The sequence below is a fragment of the Epinephelus moara genome, chromosome 17 (genome assembly GCF_006386435.1).
Source record: "Epinephelus moara isolate mb chromosome 17, YSFRI_EMoa_1.0, whole genome shotgun sequence".
In the NCBI taxonomy this organism is placed as follows: domain Eukaryota; kingdom Metazoa; phylum Chordata; class Actinopteri; order Perciformes; family Serranidae; genus Epinephelus; species Epinephelus moara.
Window position 1 is genome coordinate 22,787,601 of NC_065522.1, and position 23,356 is coordinate 22,810,956.

The 23,356-nt window shown below is 40.5% G+C and overlaps 1 protein-coding gene across 2 annotated transcripts in view; it reads left to right on the forward strand.

Moving 5' to 3' along the window:
• The first annotated feature begins 897 nt into the window (after window positions 1-897).
• The window catches only part of vax2 (ventral anterior homeobox 2), a 38,381-nt gene continuing 15,922 nt past the window's right edge, over window positions 898-23,356 (forward strand). Inside the window, exons 1-3 of one of the 2 annotated variants that reach the window (XM_050067600.1) lie at window positions 898-1,679; window positions 1,795-2,017; window positions 6,476-6,663. In XM_050067600.1, coding sequence (XP_049923557.1) covers window positions 1,804-2,017; window positions 6,476-6,663 — 402 coding nt within the window. In that variant the 5' untranslated portion in view covers window positions 898-1,679; window positions 1,795-1,803. Of the gene's footprint in view, window positions 2,018-6,475; window positions 6,664-23,356 lie in introns of both variants that reach the window. The other variant, XM_050067599.1, reaches the window with a different exon arrangement.

Sequence of the window (23,356 nt, forward strand, 5' to 3'; positions counted from 1 at the left end):
AAAAATACCAAAGAAAGTAAGAAATTAATAAATGAATTTGGTAGATTTTATAGTTTTATGTAGAATAAAATATATTTCTGTTATAGACTGCTGCTGATGGTTTTACAAAAAAACAAAACATGACACAGGTGGTTTGTCATTTGGATGAAATATATCGCAAATGGCACCTTATATTTAACTTACTCGGCTTTGAACACAGCCATATTTCCGAGGTGGCAATCTGAATCACTCGCAAGCACCCTCGGGCCCCAGTGCAACCACACTGCCGGCACTATGTATGTTTACGCCTCTATTTAAGGTCCAACAGGCTCAACATTTTGGAAACAGCGCAGTGCTGTTTGGCACCTCTGGTTCTGTGCAGCGCTATTTAAAGATGCCTTATAGCCCTCAGTCAGCCTGTCATTAAAAGCCAAATAACTACTTCAGTGTACTGTTTAGCACCGTTTTGTGAAGTGTGATTTTGGGGCTATACCTATAAAATTCTGTTTTTAAGATTCTGTCATGTTGTGGATTTCCAGGCCAGTGAATGAGCGCAGAGGATTATTTAAATGTGAAGTTTTACCTCACTGAAGTGTCTCCAGCGTATTAAACTATTATTTATCTTTGCACCCACACAGATATTAGAGCTCATCCGTGGAACAGACACAGAGTCAGGGTGAGACAGAGTTTAGGGGAAGCCCGGGCAGCGCTGCGTTTGGCTGTCTCCAGAGCGGAACGCGCTCAGCACCATCGTCTCATGTCTCCGCGGCTGATCCCGCTCTGCAGCGCCGCTCATCCTCTTGTCAAAACGTGCCCTGCCGGTGGACCAATCAGCGGCCACCCTGCGTGGGCAGGAAATGACGTACGAGGTTCTTGCCTCTGTAAAGTGTACCGTGTCACCACAAATATTCTGCACACACCAACCTCTCAGCTGTGTTAGTGCAGGCAGGGTGTATCAGCCGCCCCGCGCCGACGTGATGTTTCAGCTGCAAAGCAAATTATGTAAAAACTGACACGAGCGCTCCAGACTTTATTTGTGCAGCAAATGTGACCATTTCCCATTTTACCCGACAGTCCCCTCCTGAAGGGTCTCAACACAGACATCTTTTTCTTGTGGGCTCCAACAGCAGAAGACCACCGACCCCCTCATGAGGCCATCTCACCGCCAACAACATGCAATCACGGATCCGCAGAGGCAGCCGATGTGACCGGGGGTGAAGTAACAGGCTGCTGCTCCGGACAGACCGGGAGAAACTTTCCTCCCCTGGCTTGTGTCCGGTGAACTGTGACCGCTGCTGTGTGGGGCTCTTCTTGCGCGCCGCCTCTCACTTTATTTCTACGTGGGTGAGCAGTGTGTGCGTGTGTTTGTGGCACCTCCCCGCTCCTCCATAGATCTGGTTGCCCCCTTGTACCTTACAAGCCTCACCATGCATTTCTCCCGCACCTCCTGGCTGCTGTAGTTAGAGCAGGAAGCCGAGGTTTCTTCCCATCAGCTGACTCCCTCCTTGCTTTGGTTTGGACTCCGGACCGTGCGTCATGCCGCGACACCTGAAGCGCACCCCGGTTCCGTTGCAGGACCGCATGGTTCCTTTGTAACTGGATCTACTTTTTCCTTTTTTTTATTTGGAGGGAGAGGAGGGCATGCTCTCCTCGTCTCTGGAGAACACTTGCAAAGAGGAGAAGAAAGTAGAAAGACGAGGGTGAGCGGCAGCAGCAGCGACACACACACACACACACACACACACACACACACACACACACACACACAAGGAGGGAGAGATAATCTTAGAGAGTAACTTGTAGATGTTTGATCAGGCCACGACTATGGGCGATGGGAGCCACCGCTGTGGACCCAACCCGCTGTGTCCGGACCGGATGGAGACAAAGTGCCGCGCCGAGATAGGGAGCAGGTCCCCGGTTCAGAGCTCCACCGACACCCCGGGGACATCAGCGTCCACGCCGACGTCCTCCAGCGAAGACGGACATGACAAACTTTTGGGAGTGGACCCTGACTACTGTCGGAGGATATTAGTGAGAGGTAAGTGAACGAAAACACAACACACACTGCTTTATCCTGTGCGTAAAACTAACTCCCAGACTCACATGAAACTGAATTAATTTAACTTTATATATAAGTATCCAAATCACAAAAAGCTGTAATCACCAGCTCTCTGACAGCCACACAATTACAACAATAAAATAAAATAAAATCTTAAATTTGTTGGCTTCTTCTCCACATTAAAAATGTCTAAATGTAACCAAAATAAGGCAAACATTATTTTACTTAAATGTAAAAGTGTGTGAAACTTGTGCTGCTGCTGAACAATGCAACACCTCTGCTGCAGGGTGGACAAAACAAAAAGCTCCTGCTGTGGAAACAATAGGTCAAAAGATTGTTAACACCACGCCACACCTGTAGATAGTACATTTAAAATAAAAAATATATCGCAATTTAGAATAAAATAACTCTTATTATTATTGTTGTTTGGCTCAGTCTGTGGCAGCTGTGACAGCTCCTTTGTTCATTTTGGACAATATAGAAATATAATGCTTAGATTAAAATAAAACAGACTTGTATGAATACACTGCCTCGTTATTTTTCCTCACACACATATTAAATAATTCTGTTTAACACGTGTGTGTGTGAAGGCTGAGATGTGACCTGAGACAGAAAGGAAAACAAAGGGAAACTGTTGAGGATAATCAGGAGAAATTCACCCCTCGTGTCGCTGCTATCAACACAGAAACAAAAACACATTCAGCTCTCCACTATAAAGCGATGTGTGTGTGTGAGAGTGTGTGTGTGTGTTTGGTTACTTGTCAATAGCTGTTCGCCTTTGTGTGCCAACGTTATGTTAATGAACATCAGAATAATATTTAATTTAATATGAGTGTCCACGCCCTCCTGCAGGAGGCCTGCTGTAGCCCCTGGATATTTTTTTAAATACAGAAAAATAAAATAAAATCACTGCAGTTTGCAAACACTCTGAAACGGCGTAAAAATCAGTTGTTATTTGTTGTGTAATTTTTGAAAATATATATAAAATTAAACGTGGGTTTTGGAGCCAAATTTTAAGCCTCAAACATTTTAATTTAATTTATATGTATTTCCAAGGAAAACACGTCTAAATCTGCTCACACTTGTAGGTTATTTAAGGTTATTCGCATTTAGGGCATTTGTAGTTTTTATTCCAGCACGTACACAGAGAAATTATGCAAGGGGAGCAAAAAACAGAATTTAAAATATTTTATTTTGTGAGGAATATTGTGTGAGTCACTGAGCTTTTCTTTTAATTCAGTGCTTTCCAAGAACAGAAATTCAGCAGCTCCATTTCCACACACAACCCCACAAATCAAAAAGATAAAATTAAATTGGTGTTTTCGTGCCGGATGTTTTGCAGCGGTGTGCAGCCATTTGCTGTGGATACAATCAATATGTCGGCCTATCAGTCCTCGGTTACAGGCGAATGTTGTGGATATTATGGCTGCCGGCTGGTTAGTTTTATCTTTTTATTGAGCGTGTAGTCGTGCTGTGGCCTGTGGCACACATTGTGGCACACAGGCAGCTCGTTTAGCCAGAATACAGTGAAATTAACGTGAGTGTTTGAATGGTGGAGGACACGGAGGAGGAAAATGGCGAGAAATTCAAACGTGGTGCAGATTTAAAAAGAAAAAATCAAGCTGCTTCCTCAGAGCGTCGATCATGTAGAGTAAGTTGTGTGTGATGGTGGCAGCTGCAGGAATAGTCACAACACTGTGTTTTTTACCTTTATTAATAAAGCTAAATATGTCATATATGTCATCTGTAAAACAGCCTTTGTAAGATTAAATTCCTCCACAGCTGATCACGTGATTTTTTTTTGTATTTTTAACATGAGATCTGGCACATATGTGCTCATGTGATCTCTTTAACATGTTGTGTTGCGTCAGTCGCTGCTTGATGGTGTCCCATCAGAGGCGGAAGTGGCCCGGAGGAGGTCAGCGGTGTGAGCCGGTTTTGGGGGGTGTGATCCGGTCTTGGTGGAGACTCCGTACAGTGCACTGATCCACCGAGGCCCGCAGTGTCAGGATGTGTTTTTGAATCTGAGCTTGGATGCTCGGCTTCTCCGCAGAGAGGCCGGGGTCACCGAGAGGTCAGCAGGTCTGCGTATATACAGCCGCTGCTTCCCTCCTCTGCTTGGCAAATGTTTCTATCACAGGTTGAACTGTTTTATTTTATTTATTTATTTTTTGGCTCTGGATCCAGATATGTTTGTGAATGTATGTGTGAATATTAGGAGGGTTTGTGGCATCTCTGGCGCAGAATCTCACTCGCCTGGCGACACATTACGCAAAGTCATTATGCGTGCGTAAAGATGGAGACCTCTCAGGCCTGTTTCATTATGTAGCTCAGGCCTGCAGGCGAAGCATACACTTAAGAGTAACTGTCTGTAACACTGTGATTTAAAACAACTGCTTAGCACAGATCAAATCATATATAAGGGATTAATTTGCCGTGTTTCATTAACTCTTTTAATGCGCATTATGCAGCAAAACAGCGCAGTTTCCCTTTTACGCACTGATTCTCCTCCACTACACCTGCTATATTTACACACACCAAATGCTGAGTTTACTTCTATATTATTACTTTTTAAAATTACGGTAAAGCAAGCGGAGAACAAGTCCAATTTGACTTTACAGCTAAAAAAAAATATTAATCTTTAGTTTTAACTCGGAGTTTTGGTTGATCCACCCTCCTATAGAAACACTATGGATGTTGGGTTCAATCAGTTTTGTTTCATATTTAATTCAGCGCTCTTCATATTTTATTCGATTGCATTTTTTATGACCTCAAAACCCTGGACAAAGAGCAGGTCGCGTCTGCCCTGCGCTTCCATTCAATGTGATAAATACGGACAAATATTCCCGGTTGCAGTGCAACCAAAAAAAAAAACCCAAGCATTTTACTGGTTGAAACGCGTCTTTAAGAAAACAACAGATGTGTCCATTGAGACAAAATTCAAGTTACGACTGTGATTTTTTTTTTTTTTTTTTTTTTTTTTTTTTTTAAATAATGTTGACAATAACCCGAGGGCTCCTGGATTGAGGGCGGGGTGTAATGACTCTGACCCATCCAGGATATCTCTCTAATTATTTAGTTTATTAAAATATACATCTCAAATGTAGGATTTTTTTTTCACACCGAAGTTTATGTCTTTAATTTAAATTAGTTTTAATTTTTGGGGACAGCCGTTGAACAAAACAAATATCGACGCAGCCATTTTATTTTTTTTTTTCAAATAAATCAATCGAGATTAATAGCAGAGAGCCAACAGGGTGGAACACATGACTCAACCAAAAATAAAATGCAAACCAACACCAATAAAAATCGGACACATCTAACCAAAAATAAATATAATAAATAAATAAATAAAATGTATTGAGATAGTTTGGCCCAACAACCCACACACACTATGTTGTTGTGGATGGATACTGACGCACAGCCCTTTAACTTAAAGAGGAAACACATGAGAAGCTTTAATACATTCTATAACTTGTTTGGAGTGAATTAAATTTCATGTAGTTTTAGTTTAACATTGGAAAACACTTTTCAGCCCTGATAATAACCTAGTGCTCACACTCACACCGTGTATGTTTATTTTACACCACACTATGTCTAATCAAGTTCCCAGTGAAGTGTTGCAGCTGCTTTTACTTTCATTAAAGGATTTTAATTTGAGTTCCAGCTCATGAAAACACAAGATAGTCTCATTTATAAGTGCGCAAAACTGACGTAGTGTCCACAATCACGTGGACTCACATTACGCAGACAGTGCAAAGGGGGATTTATTGAGTTTTGGACATTGAGTCATGAGGAAAATCTCAGTCTTTTTACCAATATAAAATGGATTATCGAGCGTATAGTATTGTGGGTAAACGACACGAGTTATGAGCCACTTATTAAAGCACAATTACATTAAAGTGTCATTAGTTTACTGGTAATCTCGCCACACCTGTGCGCACATATTAGTGACAATAGGGCCTTTCTTCACACAGCATTCCCTTGTGTTAAAAAATAATAACACATATGTGGCTTGTTTATTTAAAATGCAAAGTTCAAAGGTATTTGTTGTCACATTAACAGCGAATGCAAAAGCAGTGGGTGCCATTGGGTCACAGAATCACTCCAACTAGGCAATTTAAATATGTACAAAAATAATAATAGTAAATAAAAGCAGTAAATAAAATCACACAAGTAGAAAAACGCGCATCCATCCACGTTTTTGTGTAGGATAAATTAGCCTGTAGCCACACTCATGAAAGAAAGGCATGTTTATCTGATTTTTTTGAACGTAAAACTACAAAAAAGTGATTATATTTATATTTTAATTTATAATAAAAGTCTTATTTGAGTATTTACTTTCATTAAACTTAAGTGTAAATTGATAGTTTTGTGTCATTTGTTTGTAAAATGTCCTCACGCCTTGTTTTCCGTGTGTTTATTTGCTCTGCGCAGACGCCAAAGGCACCATCCGGGAGATCGTCCTGCCGAAGGGCCTCGACCTGGACCGGCCCAAGCGCACGCGGACCTCCTTCACGGCCGAGCAGCTGTACCGGCTCGAGCTCGAGTTCCAGCGCTGCCAGTACGTTGTTGGGCGCGAGCGCACCGAGCTAGCGAGGCAGCTGAATCTCTCCGAAACACAGGTAAGAAGCGTCAAATTAGGACAATATTTGTTTACAATTCACAATAAAACAAACAATAAACAGGTGCTGTGATAAACAACCTAAACAAAGAAGCTAATGATAGCTTATTTTATTTTTTAAAAAACAACAGTTATGTCAAGGAAGCTAGCTATTAGCTTAGCGAGGTTGCTAGCTAAGGCCTTAGCATAGCCTGTAGCATGTTTTAAAGATAAATTAAGCTACTGTTGTCCTATTTTTCACCAAAGTCAATCTTTTACGTTATTTAAATGTATATTATTTAAAGTGTGTTGGTCACAGGTGTGTTTGGAGGCTGTAATTGGCTCCTGGCCAATCAGGGGGGAGGAGTAGAGAAGCTGCCCCGCCCAAAACGCCGCACATCCGGCTTGTTTAATGGACACATCTGGGGACTAGTTCAGCTTTAAATGTTTACAGTGCTGCAAGATAATTGATTCAGATTTATAGTGTGTGTTAACAGATAAAAAAGTCACACATAAATAGGCCCCAGGGCTGTGTGCACGCGCCAGTTAAGGCCTTGCATGTGCGCAAAGCATGGCCATACTTCAGCAATAGTGTGGCACCACATTTGGACAATTATTAGTCTTTGTATTTATGGTCATTTATGTAGCCTTTTAAAAGATAGGCTACATTTTAGTCCCCATTTGCATACAAATTGATCAATAGTTCATAACTGCGTACAATCTTGCGCACAGTAGAAGCATATTTAATGCGTAATGGTTGCATCTGATTTCGTTCCTGTCCAAAAAGAAAAAAGGCAGAGGCGAGGACAGAAGCCAAAATATCACCCTCATTTCATAACTCACTATTACATAAATTAAAAATTAAAATAAAGCCTCCCTGCTTCCAGTGCAGCTCATGATATCTGTGTAAAATCTTCCCATGTGCAGCTCAGTGTGTGTGTTTGTGTGACTTAAAGAAAGAAACGGTGAAGTGTCGTACATCCCCGTCACACCGGCCCTGTCGGTGCATCCGGGCTACTCTGAACACTGCTGACATTTCCACGGCACTCATTCACAGACCCCGCGCGCCTTCATTCAAATGTTGCAGCGCCACGAGCCCAACCCCTCTGTGTTTTTATGTACGTCATCATTCACACACTGAGCATGATATAGCTCGTATATGACGCTGCAACACCGCAGTTCCTGTCTCATTTATAGGAGAATAGAGCCACGTAGTGATAACGCACTGAAATGCAACCTTTAATGTGAAGAATATTTCTGCTCAAACGATTAAAGCGTGCAAATTTCTGCAAACGGGGTCTTAGAAACGCAAATATCGGTGTGGTTTGCATTAACAGAAGTTGCATTTAGTCTAAAGAGTGTATTTGTATGGCATAATATGAGCAGCGGTGTTTTATTCTGTAAATACTGGTTCATTTTTAGAGGCTAGTCATGCGTAAAGCGAAATTTGGCGAGTTTTATTGTGATTTTGCATATTTTCCCAAGCGTGGGCCTATGAATGCTTTATTTCGGCAGTTTTAAGCAACAGTATGCTCATCAAATACAGATCTAAGTTGATAACAAACGTGTCCGTGGGTGCATCGGATCTGTGCGCGCTGCTTTACCTCATCCACCCGTGGTTAAATGACGCACAAGCCAATACGCATGCAGTGGACACTTATCTTAAAAAGGAGCGCCATTTACGGAGGGGTTGTGGCAGGTTTCACAACGAAAACCTCGGGAATAAAGCCATAAATTAAAATATGATGCAGTTAAAGTAGGTATATGTTAAAAGTGAGCCCATTTATTTTGATTTAGCGCACATAAACAGCAGCAGGCTGGTGCGGAGGCCTGTTTGAGCGTTAAATCACCTCTTGTGTATAAAAACACTTGTTGCAGGAGCTTTACGCATCATCGCTGTGGAGTACACCAACATTAATATTAACCACAAACACAAAACGCACTCAAACACAGAGGTGGTGGGGTGGAGGTGTGTGTGCAGTTTTGGGAACACAGAGCAGCCACTGTGCCCCTCATTAGTGCTGACACTAGGGGTGTTAATGGGAGGGCCTGAGCTTCCTGCTGCCGCTGAGGAGACGCTGGGCAGCAGCGGATTGGCTGCATGAACACTGCCTAACCTTCAAGTGAGAACCAAATGTAAATAATAAAAGTCTCCTCAGTAATGGCGTCAAATATTGAACCCATCGCACTGAATTTTCTTAATGCCAGGTGCTATTGAAGCAGCTTTTAAGCGTGATCGAAAGGCTTTTAGTTCGCATTAGTGGACTCTTCCCTTCTTCCTTTTTTTATTTATGGCGTTTGCATATTTTTAAGCAAATGCAGCATTCAAGGCTAATCACGCCAAATCACAAAGGGAATGAAGCTCTCAAAGTTTTAGGGCCTTTTTAAGCGAGGTGTTTGTGCTGTTTTCTGGTTTCAGGTATTTGTTGGTGTGTTTATACTCAAGGTTTTCACAGGAGGTGATTTGATTTTCATGCTCAAATAAAAGATCAATGGGTTTAAAAGCAGCCTTATTATAGGAAAGAGCGTTTATATTTTCTTTATATATCATTATGAGCTCTTACTGGTCATTTGAGGCTGTTTGCATTGTGCATCTATCTATAAACGGGACATTTACTGTTCTCAAAGCTTTCTTATTTATAATATTTCTATAAATACACACACCAGAAGGCCTTCGCTCCTGTTTTCTAGGTTTTTAAAGTGACATGATTTCTGGTGGGAGCTGGAAAACTTTTTCTTTTCTCCACTTCGTTGGGTTTGGAGGTTTAAAAAAGGAGTGCACGCTTCATTTCAAAGCAACAAAAGACACTGGAACCTGCAGAAGCTTCGTGTTTGGGATACAAAGTCGAGTTTTGGAGCTTTTCAAAAAAGTTTTCTCCTTTATTTCATTAGTTACGGGGATTGCAATCGAAGTATTAACCTTTAAAGTGCTGAAATAATTAAGTTTTAATCTCAGTAAAAAGATAAAATCTGCTGTTTTGTTTTACATGAACCTGTCGCATCCAAAAACTAACTGCGGTTGTATTTATCAGTTTGAAACACAACTTGAATTTAACCCCAAAAATCTTACTAAAACTGAATTTCCCCTAAACTTTTATTCAATTTAAATCAAGTGAGCTTTCCTTTTTTTTTGGAAACATTAGCAGCCAAAACACGATTACAGCATTATCACACACCTTCTTCACAAACAGTTTTTTTTATGAACGGGACAGGCCTCTTTATCTTTGACTGAAACACAAATACTAATTACAGTAATATGGGAGGTTGGATCGTTAAGTGTTTTTTAACAATGTTTGGGGATTTGGTCATTGACCCATGGCGTAACTCCAATTAGTTTGGTCAGGTATTCAAACTGATCACGCAATGAGGCAGCAGACATTGGAAACGCACACACGCACACACACAAACACACACGCAGAAGCAAAATGCAAAAGAGGATAAAATGTTGACAGACCTAAACATTATAGAAAAAGTGGATTTTTTTTTAAAGACAACTTGAGTTACGAGTGAAAATAAAAATATTAAATGATTATTAGGCCTCCAAAGTATCTCACAAGATGCACATAACTTGGATTAAACACAAAAAATATATTTTTATTTGAGTTTAGTGATTTTAATTATTCATATTTTCATCTTAAAAATAACAATATTCTAAAACATTAATCATTACGCAAATTTCTTCTCCAAAAACTCCAATACTTTTTTGATAAAGTCTCTGAAAATAAGAATAATATATGATTAATAGATTCATGTGTCTCCAAAGTGTCTCTCCAGGACGCACAGAACTTGGATTAAACATAAATCCTGACTAATAGTTTTATTTTGATTGTATTTCTGGCGATTTTGACTCAAATTTTATCATATTTTTGTCCTAAAATTGATCAAAACGGTGCCTTAGGGTTTGTAACTATACTAAAATATTAATCATTACGCACAATTTCTTCTCCAAAAAGTTTTCTTTTGATTCAGCATAGACCCATAGCGTGCAATAAACAGGGCAGATGGGAGTAAATTTGAGACAACTTGAGTAATGACTGAAAAAAATACTTTTATATATACTACTTTTATTTTTAATGTATTTCTGGCGATATTGACTCAAATATGATCACATTTTTGTTCTAAAAATGATCAAAACAGCGCTCTGGTGTTTGTAAATATCTGAGTATATATAAACATCGACTTTTGCGCGTAATTTCCTTCAGGAAAACTTTTCTTTTGACAAAGTTTCAGTCAGCAAACACCCACAGCGTCCAATTAACAGGACAAAAGGGAGTAAATATAATATAGATTCACATGTCTCCAAATTATCTGTCCAAGACGCACAGAACTTGGATTAAACGTAGAGCATGGATTAAATTGTGGTTTCCGAGTGTATTTCTGGCATTTTTGACGCAGAAGTTTATGATATTTTCGTAATAAAAAAATTACGTTAAAAAGGCGACTTTTGGTTGGTAAGTATAGTGAAACACTGACCAGTTTCTCTTTTGATAAATGCCTGACAAAGTCACTCAGCGTCCAGGACAAATAAGAGTAAATAAAAGAAATGAGAGCGTCTAAAACTGGGTGGAGTCTCTCAGAGGCGGTGCTGCTGGTCAGGGAAAAACGATTTACTGCGTATTGTTCGTTATTTTCCTCATAACTGACACAAACATTAATAACATATGCATATTTGTCAGTAACATGCAGCCTGCATGACTTCATGTTTCCATTTCATCCTCCAAAACGCGTAAAAGCGCGCAGAGTTAATCAACACTATTGTCGTCGTTTTTCTCGATCAGACATCTATAAGCTTTGCAGAAAACAGCCGCTTTCCTCCAAATTAAACCTCTGATGCGGTGTAAATGTGTCTGAGAGCAGTCAAGGAACTGCAGCTTCTGGATAAAGCAGCCTTGTTCTCATATGTGAGCGTTACATTCGTTTCCAGAGACGAATTTTTGTCTCTCAGTAGCTGCAGCGTCCTGAGAGGAAACAGACACCTCTTGGTGCGTTCAGTCGTCACGCTGCGGTAACGCGTTACTGAGTAATCCGTTACCATCTCGGAGCTCTCCCTTCGTCCCGGCAGGTGGCTCCCCGATACAGGGTAACACAGCAGGAGGGGGTGGTGTGAGTGAGTGTGTGAGAGTGTGCACCACACACACACACAGAAACGTTGAAGTAAAACATGAGTTACCTTTATGGTCAGTTTACTGCTGATGATCACAGACTGGATGTTCAGGGATGCGTCAGCTTTTATTGTGAAGGTATGTTTCCTGCATGAGGAGGAGGATCATTTAAATTATTTGTAGGAGTAATTCATGTTTGAAAACTGTGTGAATCTGCTGTAAATGGCCACAGAGACAGCGTTAACTGCTGTCTCTGAGGAGCACTTTTTCATCTCAAACTACTTCTTAGCTCGTCAGATGTATCTCTAAGTGTTTATATGAACATTTCAGAGGCTGTTTCTCCTGTTTTGTTCACATTAACTTAAATTCCACAGCGTAAAAATGTGCCAAACCTTTGTGTTTTAGCATCAAAAGGCCAAAAATCGTCGACACATTCTTGGTGGTGTCCTGCCTGCTCTGACAGGTTCACCAGTGTGACTTGAGGAGATTTCCAGACACCCTGCTGTGTGGTCACTTTAAGCTCCTCCACTGTCCTCCTGAGTGGAGTGCAGCTGACGTGTACACGCTGCCATTGTATCAGTCCATTGTTGTTTGCAGCTCTTCCATGGAGAAGCTATGGGTTTAATGGTGTCTGGGCTGTGTTAAACTGGTTTTTAATCCTGCAGCAAATGGGAGAGAGCTCAGCGATGGAGTCGTGTTTACTCTTTAACGTCAGGCTGTGGGTGAATGATGCACACGTGTGAGCAAGTGTTGTCTTTTTTTGTCACAGTTGTTTGAGGGGAAAGCGAAACTGGATTTTGCATTGACGCATTTTTGCTTTAAAGCTTTAAAGTGGCTGTAATTTTAGGAAGAGGGTGTTCAAATGTGTTTTAAAATGTCACAGAAGCCTTGCACTTAATATTTAGCTGTCACAAGTTTAAATATCTGCAGTACAATTTAATTCAACCAGGACAGGTGTTGTGTTTTTAGAGAAGGAAACACCTAAACTGTTGTAATTTTGTTGTTTAGAAAATGTGATCGGGTGATGGGTGGAGGCATGACTGATAACGACACCTACTGTGCCTACAGTTAGCCAGCTATTAAATGCACACAAGTTTGCAGGAAGTTAAAAGAATTTAGGACATAAAACACATGTGAGCGCAAAAATGCGATTTATGTGTATATTTATTGTTAAACTAAGCGCACAAACGAGCATTTTGACATGGAAAATTAGGTGAGAAATTTCCGTTTTAAATGTATTTGTGACTTTAATAAGCATTAAATAATTAGACTCAAATATCAGCTGTATGAGTGACACACACTGTCACACAGTGCATCAACCTGTAGTGCAGAGCGTAGATGTGTGTTTGGTCCACGTGGCTTCCTCCCTCAGCTGCACAACCACAACTGCACAACTGCAAGGGCGTAGATTTCATTCAACATTCAACATTCAACATTGTGTGAGTGTATAAAAATAGGGGGTTTGGGGTCCTCCCTCAGGAAATTGTGAGTGTCAAACACTTAATTTCCTGCACTCAGGTGAATTTTTATGCACCAGTATGCTTGCACACAGGATGTAAACAGATTTTATTATTGTCTTTTTTCTTGCATATCCCTGCTGTATTTGTGTGTGTACAGGGGCGGAGGGTTTGTTTGAATATTTGGTGGGGGGAACACATATTAAATCAGGGTTTGAGGGTCCTCCACCTAAAAATTTTGACTATCAAACACTTAATTTCCTCCATTCTGGTTAATTTCTATGCACCAGTTTGTGCCTTTTCTCAATTTATGGTGTTTATGTCTTTCATATTTTCTTGTGGGGTGGGGGACAGATATTGAGGGGGGTCATGTCCCCTGCCTCCCCCCAAAATCCACGCCTATGTGTGTACACAGGGGCGTAGCACCAAATTCTGGGCCCTATGCTTGAGCGATCTCTGCTCTTTTCAGTTCAAGGTGGTAATGTCTTTAATTTCATCAAGATAAAAGACCTCTGTTACTTTAACCTTTTTATGAACACACACACACATTCAAATATAAACACACATAGATGAAGATTTAAGGCGGGACTCAGGGGACATGTTTCCCTCAATGTTTAGAGCATGTGCATTTGTCCCCCCTCCAAAAAAAACATGAAGGCAGCAGAGGACCTTTATTTTGATGAAATTAAAGAAATGTCCACCATGAATTAATGCAGAAAATTCAACAGCACAGAATGCAGGAAATTAAGTGTTTTATGCTCAAAATTTCCTGAAGGAGGACTTACCTAAAGCCCAATTTATATGTGTGCCCTCAGTCTTGAAACGAACCCTACGCTCTAGTGTGTGTGTGTGTGTGTGTGTGTGTGTGTGTGTAACTCCGAGTCACTTTCATGTTACCACCACAGCTCACACAGAGCTTAGCCCCTGTGGAGGTTTTTAAAACACAGAGAAGGCTCTTAAATTTTAAACGTTTATCAGAGACAACACGTCGCCTCACTCAGGTCGTCGTACATCTGTTTACAGGAGGACGAGGAAGAGTAAAGCAGCATGAGCTTTTATTGTGAAGATGTTGCTCTAAACGAACGTTGACTGTAGTAAAACTTACAATACTATAGTTTAAAAATACTCTGTTACAAGTAAAAGTCCTGCATTCATTATCATACCCGGGTATTAGTACCTAAGTATTACCATCAAAATATACTTAAAGTACCGAAAGTAAAAGTACTTTTTCTGCAGAATAGCGTTTTTAAGATTCATAATTTTGCTACTAGATTATAATTATTGATGCTTTAACACATAAGCATCACTTTTATGTTGAAGCTGGTAAACGTGGGGTTAATTTTAATTACTTTATCTACTCCTGTGTATCGTAATCTATAATTATATAGCATCATTTATCAGTTTAATTCTATTTTTCATTAAAAATCTGAATCTGCAAAGTAAGTAAAGCTTTAAAATAAATGCATTGAAGTAGAAATTTGCCTCCAAAATAGCACAAAATTGAAACACTAGCAAAGTACAAGTACCTTAAAATTGCATGCAGCACTTGAGCAAATGTACTCTATTACATTCCACCACTGAAAACAAAAATTCTTTGTAGTCGTCAGTATGCGTTCAAAATAAACTGTTTTTAAAATCCAGTCATACATTGTCAAAGATGTTTTAGTTTCACTGTCTGAACCCAACTTTTTGACTCAAAAGCTACGAAACAAAAAAACGACGAGTCTGCCTTTGGAAAAGAGATTGGTAGAATAGAAAAGAAAATACTTAATCGTCCACTTTTTGCATCCAAAAGGTAGAAATTTGAGCAAAATCTGATATTAAAAAAGGCACATTAAAACACATAATATCACATCCAGGCAGGCAAGGGCGTAGGTTTTGTTTTAATATTTGGGGGGACACATGAAAAGAGGGGAAGGGGTCCTCTGCCAGAAAATCTTGTACACCAAACACTTCATTTCTTGTATTTAAGTGAGTTTTTATGCGTCAATTTTTGGTGTAGACGTCATTAATTTTATCAAAATAAAAGTCCTCTGCTGCTTTAATGTTTTATTGGGTGGGGGGACAAATGCACACGCTCGAAATATTAAGCAATATGTGTCCCCTGTGTCCTCCCTCGAAATCTAAATCTATTCAGACAGTGCACATTTTATATATCTTTACTGGCTCACATTTGAAGAGAGTGTACGGAGGCCAGCAGGGACAAATTCTGACAACAAAAGCAAAGACAGAAAACTTTCCACATCATGAAAGCATTCATTATATGGAGCCACATCTTCACTGATTCACCTGCTACAACACATTTTTAGTTGGTGTCCTCATGTGCTTGATATGATTTAAAACCACCGGCCACCTTACAGTGAAACATCTGACCTCCGACAGGTGTGCACGTCATCTGAGATCAGCGTCACACTTCCTCTCATGTTCCGCCTGCTGTCTTTCCTCTCACACCGACAACTCTCTGATACCAAACCGCCTCGAGCGCAGTTCAGTGACGGCTGTGAAAACTTTAAAATGATGCTTCTTGTTGCTGCCTCGTACTGTTTTTGTGCCTTGTGGTTTTCTGTGGCACGGAGGGAGGTCAAAGGTCGGCATGCTGGGGCCTTTTTCAACACGCAAAGCATTTTTGAGTATCTTGCAAAGCGATCTATAAATAAAAGGAATTAGTAGTATTGTTATGAGCACTCTGGCAGGGTGAAGAACCAGAGTCAGGCTCTTTGGAAACTAGGTGACCCTTAAATGACCTCTTATGAAACCTGGTAAATCTAAATTCCCTGTTAAGAAGTTACCTGCTCGTGGTTTCAAATTTAATCTAGAGGCATTTGTATGATATGAATGAAGGGTTGTATAATATTTAGGCTTTGTTGTAGTCATAAAAGGACACAGGCGCACAGGCTGGGTTTGAAAACTGAATATTTGTCATCTCAAAAGACAAAAAAAAAAAGACTCAGCTTGGTGCCACGTACGGTAGGAAATCTGTGCTTTCCTCTGCAGGCCGAGGCAAGAGGAGACGAGATGACAAGTTGTGTTTATGTGTTCGTCTACGTACAGTGAATGTCCTCGTTGTGTGTATTGTTCTCCATGACGGCCCAGACAGACGGTGTCTGGCCACTTGTCTGGAGCGTAGAGAACCCGGCCATGACGTATAGCCGTGCAGATGTAGCAGAGAGGAGGCAGCACAGTGTGGGGATTGTCCAAACACTCAGAATACAGAAAGGGATAGGAAGGGACGCAGACAGACGGAGAAACACTCGCTGCTTTGTGCTCTCTGTTAAAATGTTTGGGCTTGGTGTTGTAAAGAAACTCTTCCTCTTTACTCTGCGGTGACCTAAAGCGAGAGAGCCATCCTCAGAACGGGAACTTTTGTCCGTGTGGCTGATGGTCAGGAGGAAGAAACCTGCGAGGCTCTGATTATCTAATCAACTGATTAGATAATCAGAAGGACATAATAGCAATTAAGTCGTATTTGCCTTTGTCCTTAATCACTCTCTCAGATTGAATTGACTTGTTTCATCAGCTTCTAGCAGAGTGAAGTGTGTGTGTGTGTGTGTGTGTGTGTGTGTGTGTGTGTGTGTGTGTGTGTGTGTGTGTGTGTGTGAAGATGGTGTAATTTTCCAAACATATGGAGGACCATGTAATCCTTCAACTGATGTGAAAACAGGAAAATCAGCAAAATTGGATACAAGTGGTTTTCACTTCTCTCTCTCTCTCTCTCTCTCTCTCTCTCTCTCTCTCTCTCTCTCTCTCTCTCTCTCTCTCTCTCTCTCTCACACTCACACACACACACACACACACACACACACACACTCACATGAGCGCCCCAGGTTGCCCTCACGGTCAAAGGTCGTCCATGCAACCACTTTGTGTCATTCGCCAAGCAAATGTGTAATGCAATTAAGATTACCTGCGTGGGAGCTTTCAGACACCTGCCAGTGGAGAGGGAACGGAGAATCCCCACCATGTGTTCACAAAACAGCGTGTGCAGAGAAACACTGACGTAGAAGTAGTAGTAACTCAGCTTAAAAATACTTTCGTACAAGTGAAAGCACAAGTGTGTGAGTATCTTTTGACAAAGTGTGCTTTAAGTATGAAAAGTGAAAGTACTCATAATGCAGAATGGTGTCTTCTTCTTTAGGAAGTGTGACTTTTAATTTTTGTCAATTTAACAAAGTACAAATCTGCCAGGACCTTAAAATACATTAAAAAACGATGCAGGCACCATAAAAATGTACAAATTTTGAGTCATAATCACTCAAAATATTAGCTTAGGGCAATTCTAGGTGTAATTCCAGGAATAAAAAGTTTGGTTCTGTTTGCAATTTTTTATTTCTAAATATTAAGTATCATAATTAGATTAAATTGGCTGAATAAATCAGTTGAAAGACTGAACTTTGTGTCACAAAATAGTGGAAGCTCTCCGAGGCCCCTCCCACCCCTTAAAAACGCAAAATGGTTTAGTCCACCCCTGCACCAGAATTCGTCTTTAGATGCAGCCACAGCAGAGTGAGTTACTGCTTATACACCGTCATGTCTTTTTCCAAGAAAGAGAAATTGGGTTTCAAACGTTGCATCTCAGAGACATGGATCCAGACAGGAAAGACAGGGGGCCACAGAGACTGCTATATAGGGCCCAGGATTTGGTGCTATGCCCCTGTATACACATATAGGCATAGATTTCAGGGGGACGCAGGAGACATGTCCCCCTCAATATTTAATACATGTGCAAATTACTTTTATTTTTTGATAAAATTAAAGACATTTACACCATAAATTGATTCAGAAAAGGCACAAATTAGTGTATAAACATTCACCAGAATGAGGAAATTAAGTGGTTGATGGTAAAAATTTTCTGGTGGAGGACCCTCAAACCCCCCCTTTATATATGTGTCCTCCCCAATGTTGAAACAATACCCTTTGACACACATATACAGCAGAAAAATGCAAGAAAAAAACAAAAGTATATGTACATTCTGTTTGTCTCTCGATGATTTAAAAATGAAGTAATGATACTACACACACTATTAAGTAGCGAGAAAGCTTTTTTAAAAAATGTATTCTAGATGTAGTCATCTTTATTCTTCTTTATTTTCTATTGTTTGTCCTTTGTTTTACACCATATTTATAAACTTATCTAATCTAAAAAAGTAACTATTACTGTCATAAATTCAGTGGAGTAAAGTGTGCAATATTTCCCTCTGAAATGTTGCGGAGTAGACCTATAAAGTAGCAAGAAATAGATAAACTTAAATGTAATTAATTGCTTTCCATCGCGGCCAAAATCATAAATTACAAGTGAGTCTCAGAGGGCTTCTCCATCTGTGCAGCATACGACACCCTCTGTCATTAGACTCTCAGTTTGAGTGAGGAAAAACTCCCCCCCAAAAAGATAGTAACATCAAGATGGATCCCTCTTCCAGAACAGACAGATATGCCATACATGTTGTGTGCACAGATGTAAAATATAAGGATAAAAGTGTTGTGCATTTGAGAAAATCCAAATTGAGGCAGCTGAGTTGTGAAACCGTCCTCAGTTTTAAGACGTCTGTGTCTTGTTCATACCAGCTGTGACAATAAAATCAAATGTGATTCCTAAAAGAACAAAAAAAAACACAATGTTGTAGGCGATTCGAGTGACTGCGGGGTGACATGCAAGAAAAGTCATGGACCACATTTGGGCCCCCGCTGATTTCTGTGGCGAATGAAACATCTCTGACATTACAGTATGCGGAGGGAGGAGGTGAAGGCTGTTATCTGAACCTGGTGGGGTTCACTCCGGCGGTGAATGGACAGGAGGACAGGAGGGGAGGGGGAGAGGCAGAGAGAGAGAGAGAGAGGTGGGCCTCATAACAGTCCCAAGTGCTTTTGCACTAAGGAGGATTAGGCAGCCATATCTACTAGCGATTCTATAAGACGGGGTTAACCCCTGGCTGAACCTGGCTAGACATGTGCTGCGGTGATGGAGGACCAGATCGGGTTTATTCGGGCAAAGTTAGGTGATGGAGGGGGCTTCGAGGTGTAGTGGTGGTCGTGGTGTTAGCACAGGTTTGAAGGGTGATGATGATGGGTTGATGAGGACAGGAAAGGACAGGGCGTGGAGATGAAGATGGGAGCCATAGGATGGATGCTGCTTGTGGAAAATGATTTGAAGGGTTGAACCAGGCTGTTATATCACATCACTCGACCATTTGTGATCTATGGTTTTGCCATTTTAATGCTGCTGATGGATTTCAATAGCAAAAAAACAAAACTGCTAGAGATAAAATTCGGGCGGAGATTTACTAAACCCACTTTATTCCTTCAAAATCCCAGAGGTCATGTTCTCAGTGACCTTACAGGCAGCTGCGGACCTGTTCACATGGCTCTCCTAAAACTGAGCTTCCATAATCTTCACAATAAAAGCACGTCAAAAATAAATATGTTTAATGAGTTTGTTACAACACTGAAAAATGTTTTATTAAGCAACCAGCCAAATTTGAAGGATTAAAAAAGCTGCCAAGTAATTTAAATCACGTTTAAAAATCATGCAAACATAGGCAGTATTCTGGGGGCGGGAAAGCTCCAGCCTCTTTTCAGGGCTGTACACAAGCCATGTTTCTTTGCGCCCTCAACTTCATTGTTTTCAAAGTAGACGCGCAGCAAGCACTCTCAAACGCCAGAGGTGCACACATTCCCGAGCACATATTTTTCAGGATGCGACGGCTGTGCCCTGAGATAAACCGAGTTCAGCAGTGTGCATCGTATGTCATGTGACGAGGACCAACCAATCACAACTGATGGATGCGTTTCCCTTCTTCTGTAGATATCAGTCTGTGATAAATATGGAGAAGAAGTTGATTATTTTAGTGCAGGGCTGCTGGAGATTTTAGTCTGTTCTTATAAACAGCGCCTGGAAGAAGATCAGCTCTGCACTCAGGATTTCAGGTAAACAGGCTATGACTTGGTGCTTGTTAGGGTTGTTTAGCAGCCTCAGACGCAACCGAACAAAAAGGCACAAGAGTAGCGCCCAGTGCCCGACCAGGTGGTTAACAACCATGTTTGAGTCACCAGAGCCAGAATCAAACTCAGAGCCAGAGGACACTGACCTGCCCCAAAATCAGCCTCGTTCTTCTCAGTCTGCAGCAGAATGGTCATTTTTATTTATTTCAAAACTCAACAGCTCAAGTTCCTGGATAGTGTAGGGGCGGGGCTTATACTAAAGATTGTTCCATTGCGTCATCGGGCAGGCTTATAGCCCTGCCCAAAAAATCCTAGAGACAGAAATGGTGAAAACAGTCAAACACAATCAGTTCTATGTGGTTCTCAGTTTTCAACAAGTGTTTTCTAACATGAATAATTTTACTTTACACTGACTATGGTTAACTGACCTTAGAGACTTGAAGCTGCAACGATTAGTCGACTAATCTATGACTAATCGACTATTAAATAATCAGTGACTATTTCAGTAGTCGACTAATGGGTTTGAGTCATTTTTCATAGAAAAGTACTATAAAAGTGCCCCAAAATACTCTTATTGCAGCTTCTTATGTTCAAATATTGCCAGCTTTACACACTCTCCCATGATGCTGAGCTAAAACCCTTTGGCGTGAGTACGAAAGAAGACATTAGATGAAATCACTTTGGGGTTTGGGAGAGACGGACCGACATTTTTCAACATTTTAACACATTTTTTGATAAAATGATTAGTCGACTAATTGAAGAAATAATCGTCAGATTAGTCGACACTGAAAATAATTGTTAGTTGCAGCCCTATTGTAAAGTAAAATAACCCCGAAAATGTATGACAAAAGTCAATTTTGGCCCAAATTTAGCTTAAGGTAGACATTTCTTTTAGTCCATATGCACAAGTTTAAAATTTCTGTTGGAAAAACACCGCCCACTCGCCAGAATAAAATGTTTCTGCAAAACACAGTTATGTTGTTGTACATGTCACACACATCACATCGGCATTAATAAAGTGACAGTGTTTAGATTACATTTACATGAGCTGAGTTTCTAATCCAGAGAAGGAGGGGAATGTGGATGGCATGACATCGAGGTGAGACGGCGCCCAAGCTGCAAGACAAAAAAAACATCAAAGTTTTTAACGAGACGTAGGGACGTTTCTAGACATTATTATTGTAGCAACTACACCGGGTATTTTAAGCCAAAACATGGTTTATGTTTCTAATCCTACCCAAGCAGTTTTTATGCTCAGTTTTTGTTGTCCCAACGTAAAACTGAAAATTGAATCATAAAGAAACTCAAACTGTATTTATATGGCATCTTTAAAAGCCAGCGGCCATTTTCTTCAAACTGTTTTGTCATTTAAACAGCAACCCCCTCTGCCAAAAATAAAAATCTTAAAATGCTTTAACAAGCGACACAAAGCAGAAACAGGATACTCAGATGACGATATAACAGAAAGCCAAACAGTTGTACCAAACATAAGCGAGACAAATCTAGGGTAAAGTTTGGATATATATAAAACAAGAGGACAAAAAACAAAAATGTACAAATGTTACATGTCTGTGGTTTGCAGAAACGTACAGTGCCAATATTTATTCAGTCTCATACAAATAAAATAGAATAATAAATGTTTTTTAGAGCCTCTTTTTAACCTAATTTTCTGTGAGGTTATAAATGCCTATTTTTCTGGAGTCACTGGTCCGTCAAAGGGCCCACAACCCTTAAAGTAAAAGTTAAATTTACCGAAACAACAGCCACTGTCCATGATCAAAGACAGCCATTTAACTGTAATTAGTCCTGGTGTCATTAATATAATCTGTAATGATTAAGATAAAAGACCAGTGAGTGGATCCATCACACACAACTGAGCCCATCATTCCATTTCTTTTTGGTGTCTCCAACAATGGCGACCACTGGTCCGTCACATACAGTATAGCTGCATGGTTTCCACTGGTGCATGACATTACATATAGCTGAGTATCCACTGGTGTGTTGCATGCCGTTGAATGGCCGCTGGTCTGCCTGGTACAGTCTCCATGGAAAAGCGTTTTCATTGTGTGCTGCAGCTCATCACATGCCTGGGATCAGGGGGTCTGAACAGGGTCACCGCGGGAGCAGCGGGCTGCTGGAGGGGTCATAGAAAGTGTGAAAGACTGTCACCAAGTATCCTTCTTAAAGACTTTACCGTCACAATCCTGCATTTCACTCTGCATTATCGGCAGGAGTGTGTGATGTTGTAGTTAATGCTCTCCATCGTCGTAGCTTAGGTCGGTCCAGCTTTAATGCATCGCACTGAAGTGATTAAAAACAGAGCGATGAATATACGAGCGAGAGAAGTATACAAACATCTATACAAACATTCTGACTTGGATCATGTTGGGGCAGAGCTTAGCTGATGTATTGAATGGACACACATGGATGCCCAGTTGATCTGTGCACTGGGTCTTGAGCTGGCTTAACCTTTCTACCTCTAGCCCAGTTTGTGCCGCTCTCTTTGCAGCTGTCTGGATTCACAGCGCAGGCCTCTGATTGGCTGACCCTTCCCCGACTGGCCTGTGTATTCATGCATGCTGGGCCTGATCATCTCTCCCTGACCTTGAATTTACCCCGCCCTGCATACATTCACCCCCATCCTCTCTTTTTTGATCCCCTACCTTGTTGTCCTGGTGACGTCCCACCTCTCTCTGATTTTGTCCTCTTGCTGCTTCCTTAGTTGAACGTATAGATTAGACAAAAGATGTATGCTGATGATACACATTTTTTCTTTATGCTTTTGTCCTTTCTTGAAACACTAATATGCACACCAACACACATGAGCACACGCAAAATATCTTTACCTATAATTATCAGACTACCGTTAACTGTATAATTAAGAAAGTAAACTTTATTTCCATGGGCAGCACAGTGCTTAACAGGCATAAAATACAATAAAATAAAACAAAACAATTACTTAATTTAATTTATTATTATTTTAAAAGGGACAATTTACATTAATCAGCATTCAAACTAATGTAAATGTACCTGAGTTAAAGCTGAAAGGTCAGTTTTCATCAGCAGGCCTTTTGCCTAATGTTGTGAGGCATCCTAGAATAATAATGAAAATAATACAATATGTACAAAAGTAAAAAAATACAGTGAAATAAAAGAGCATGAGCACACAAAATGCAACGTACAGTATCAGTACCGTCATGTCAAAGATGGATAAAAACAG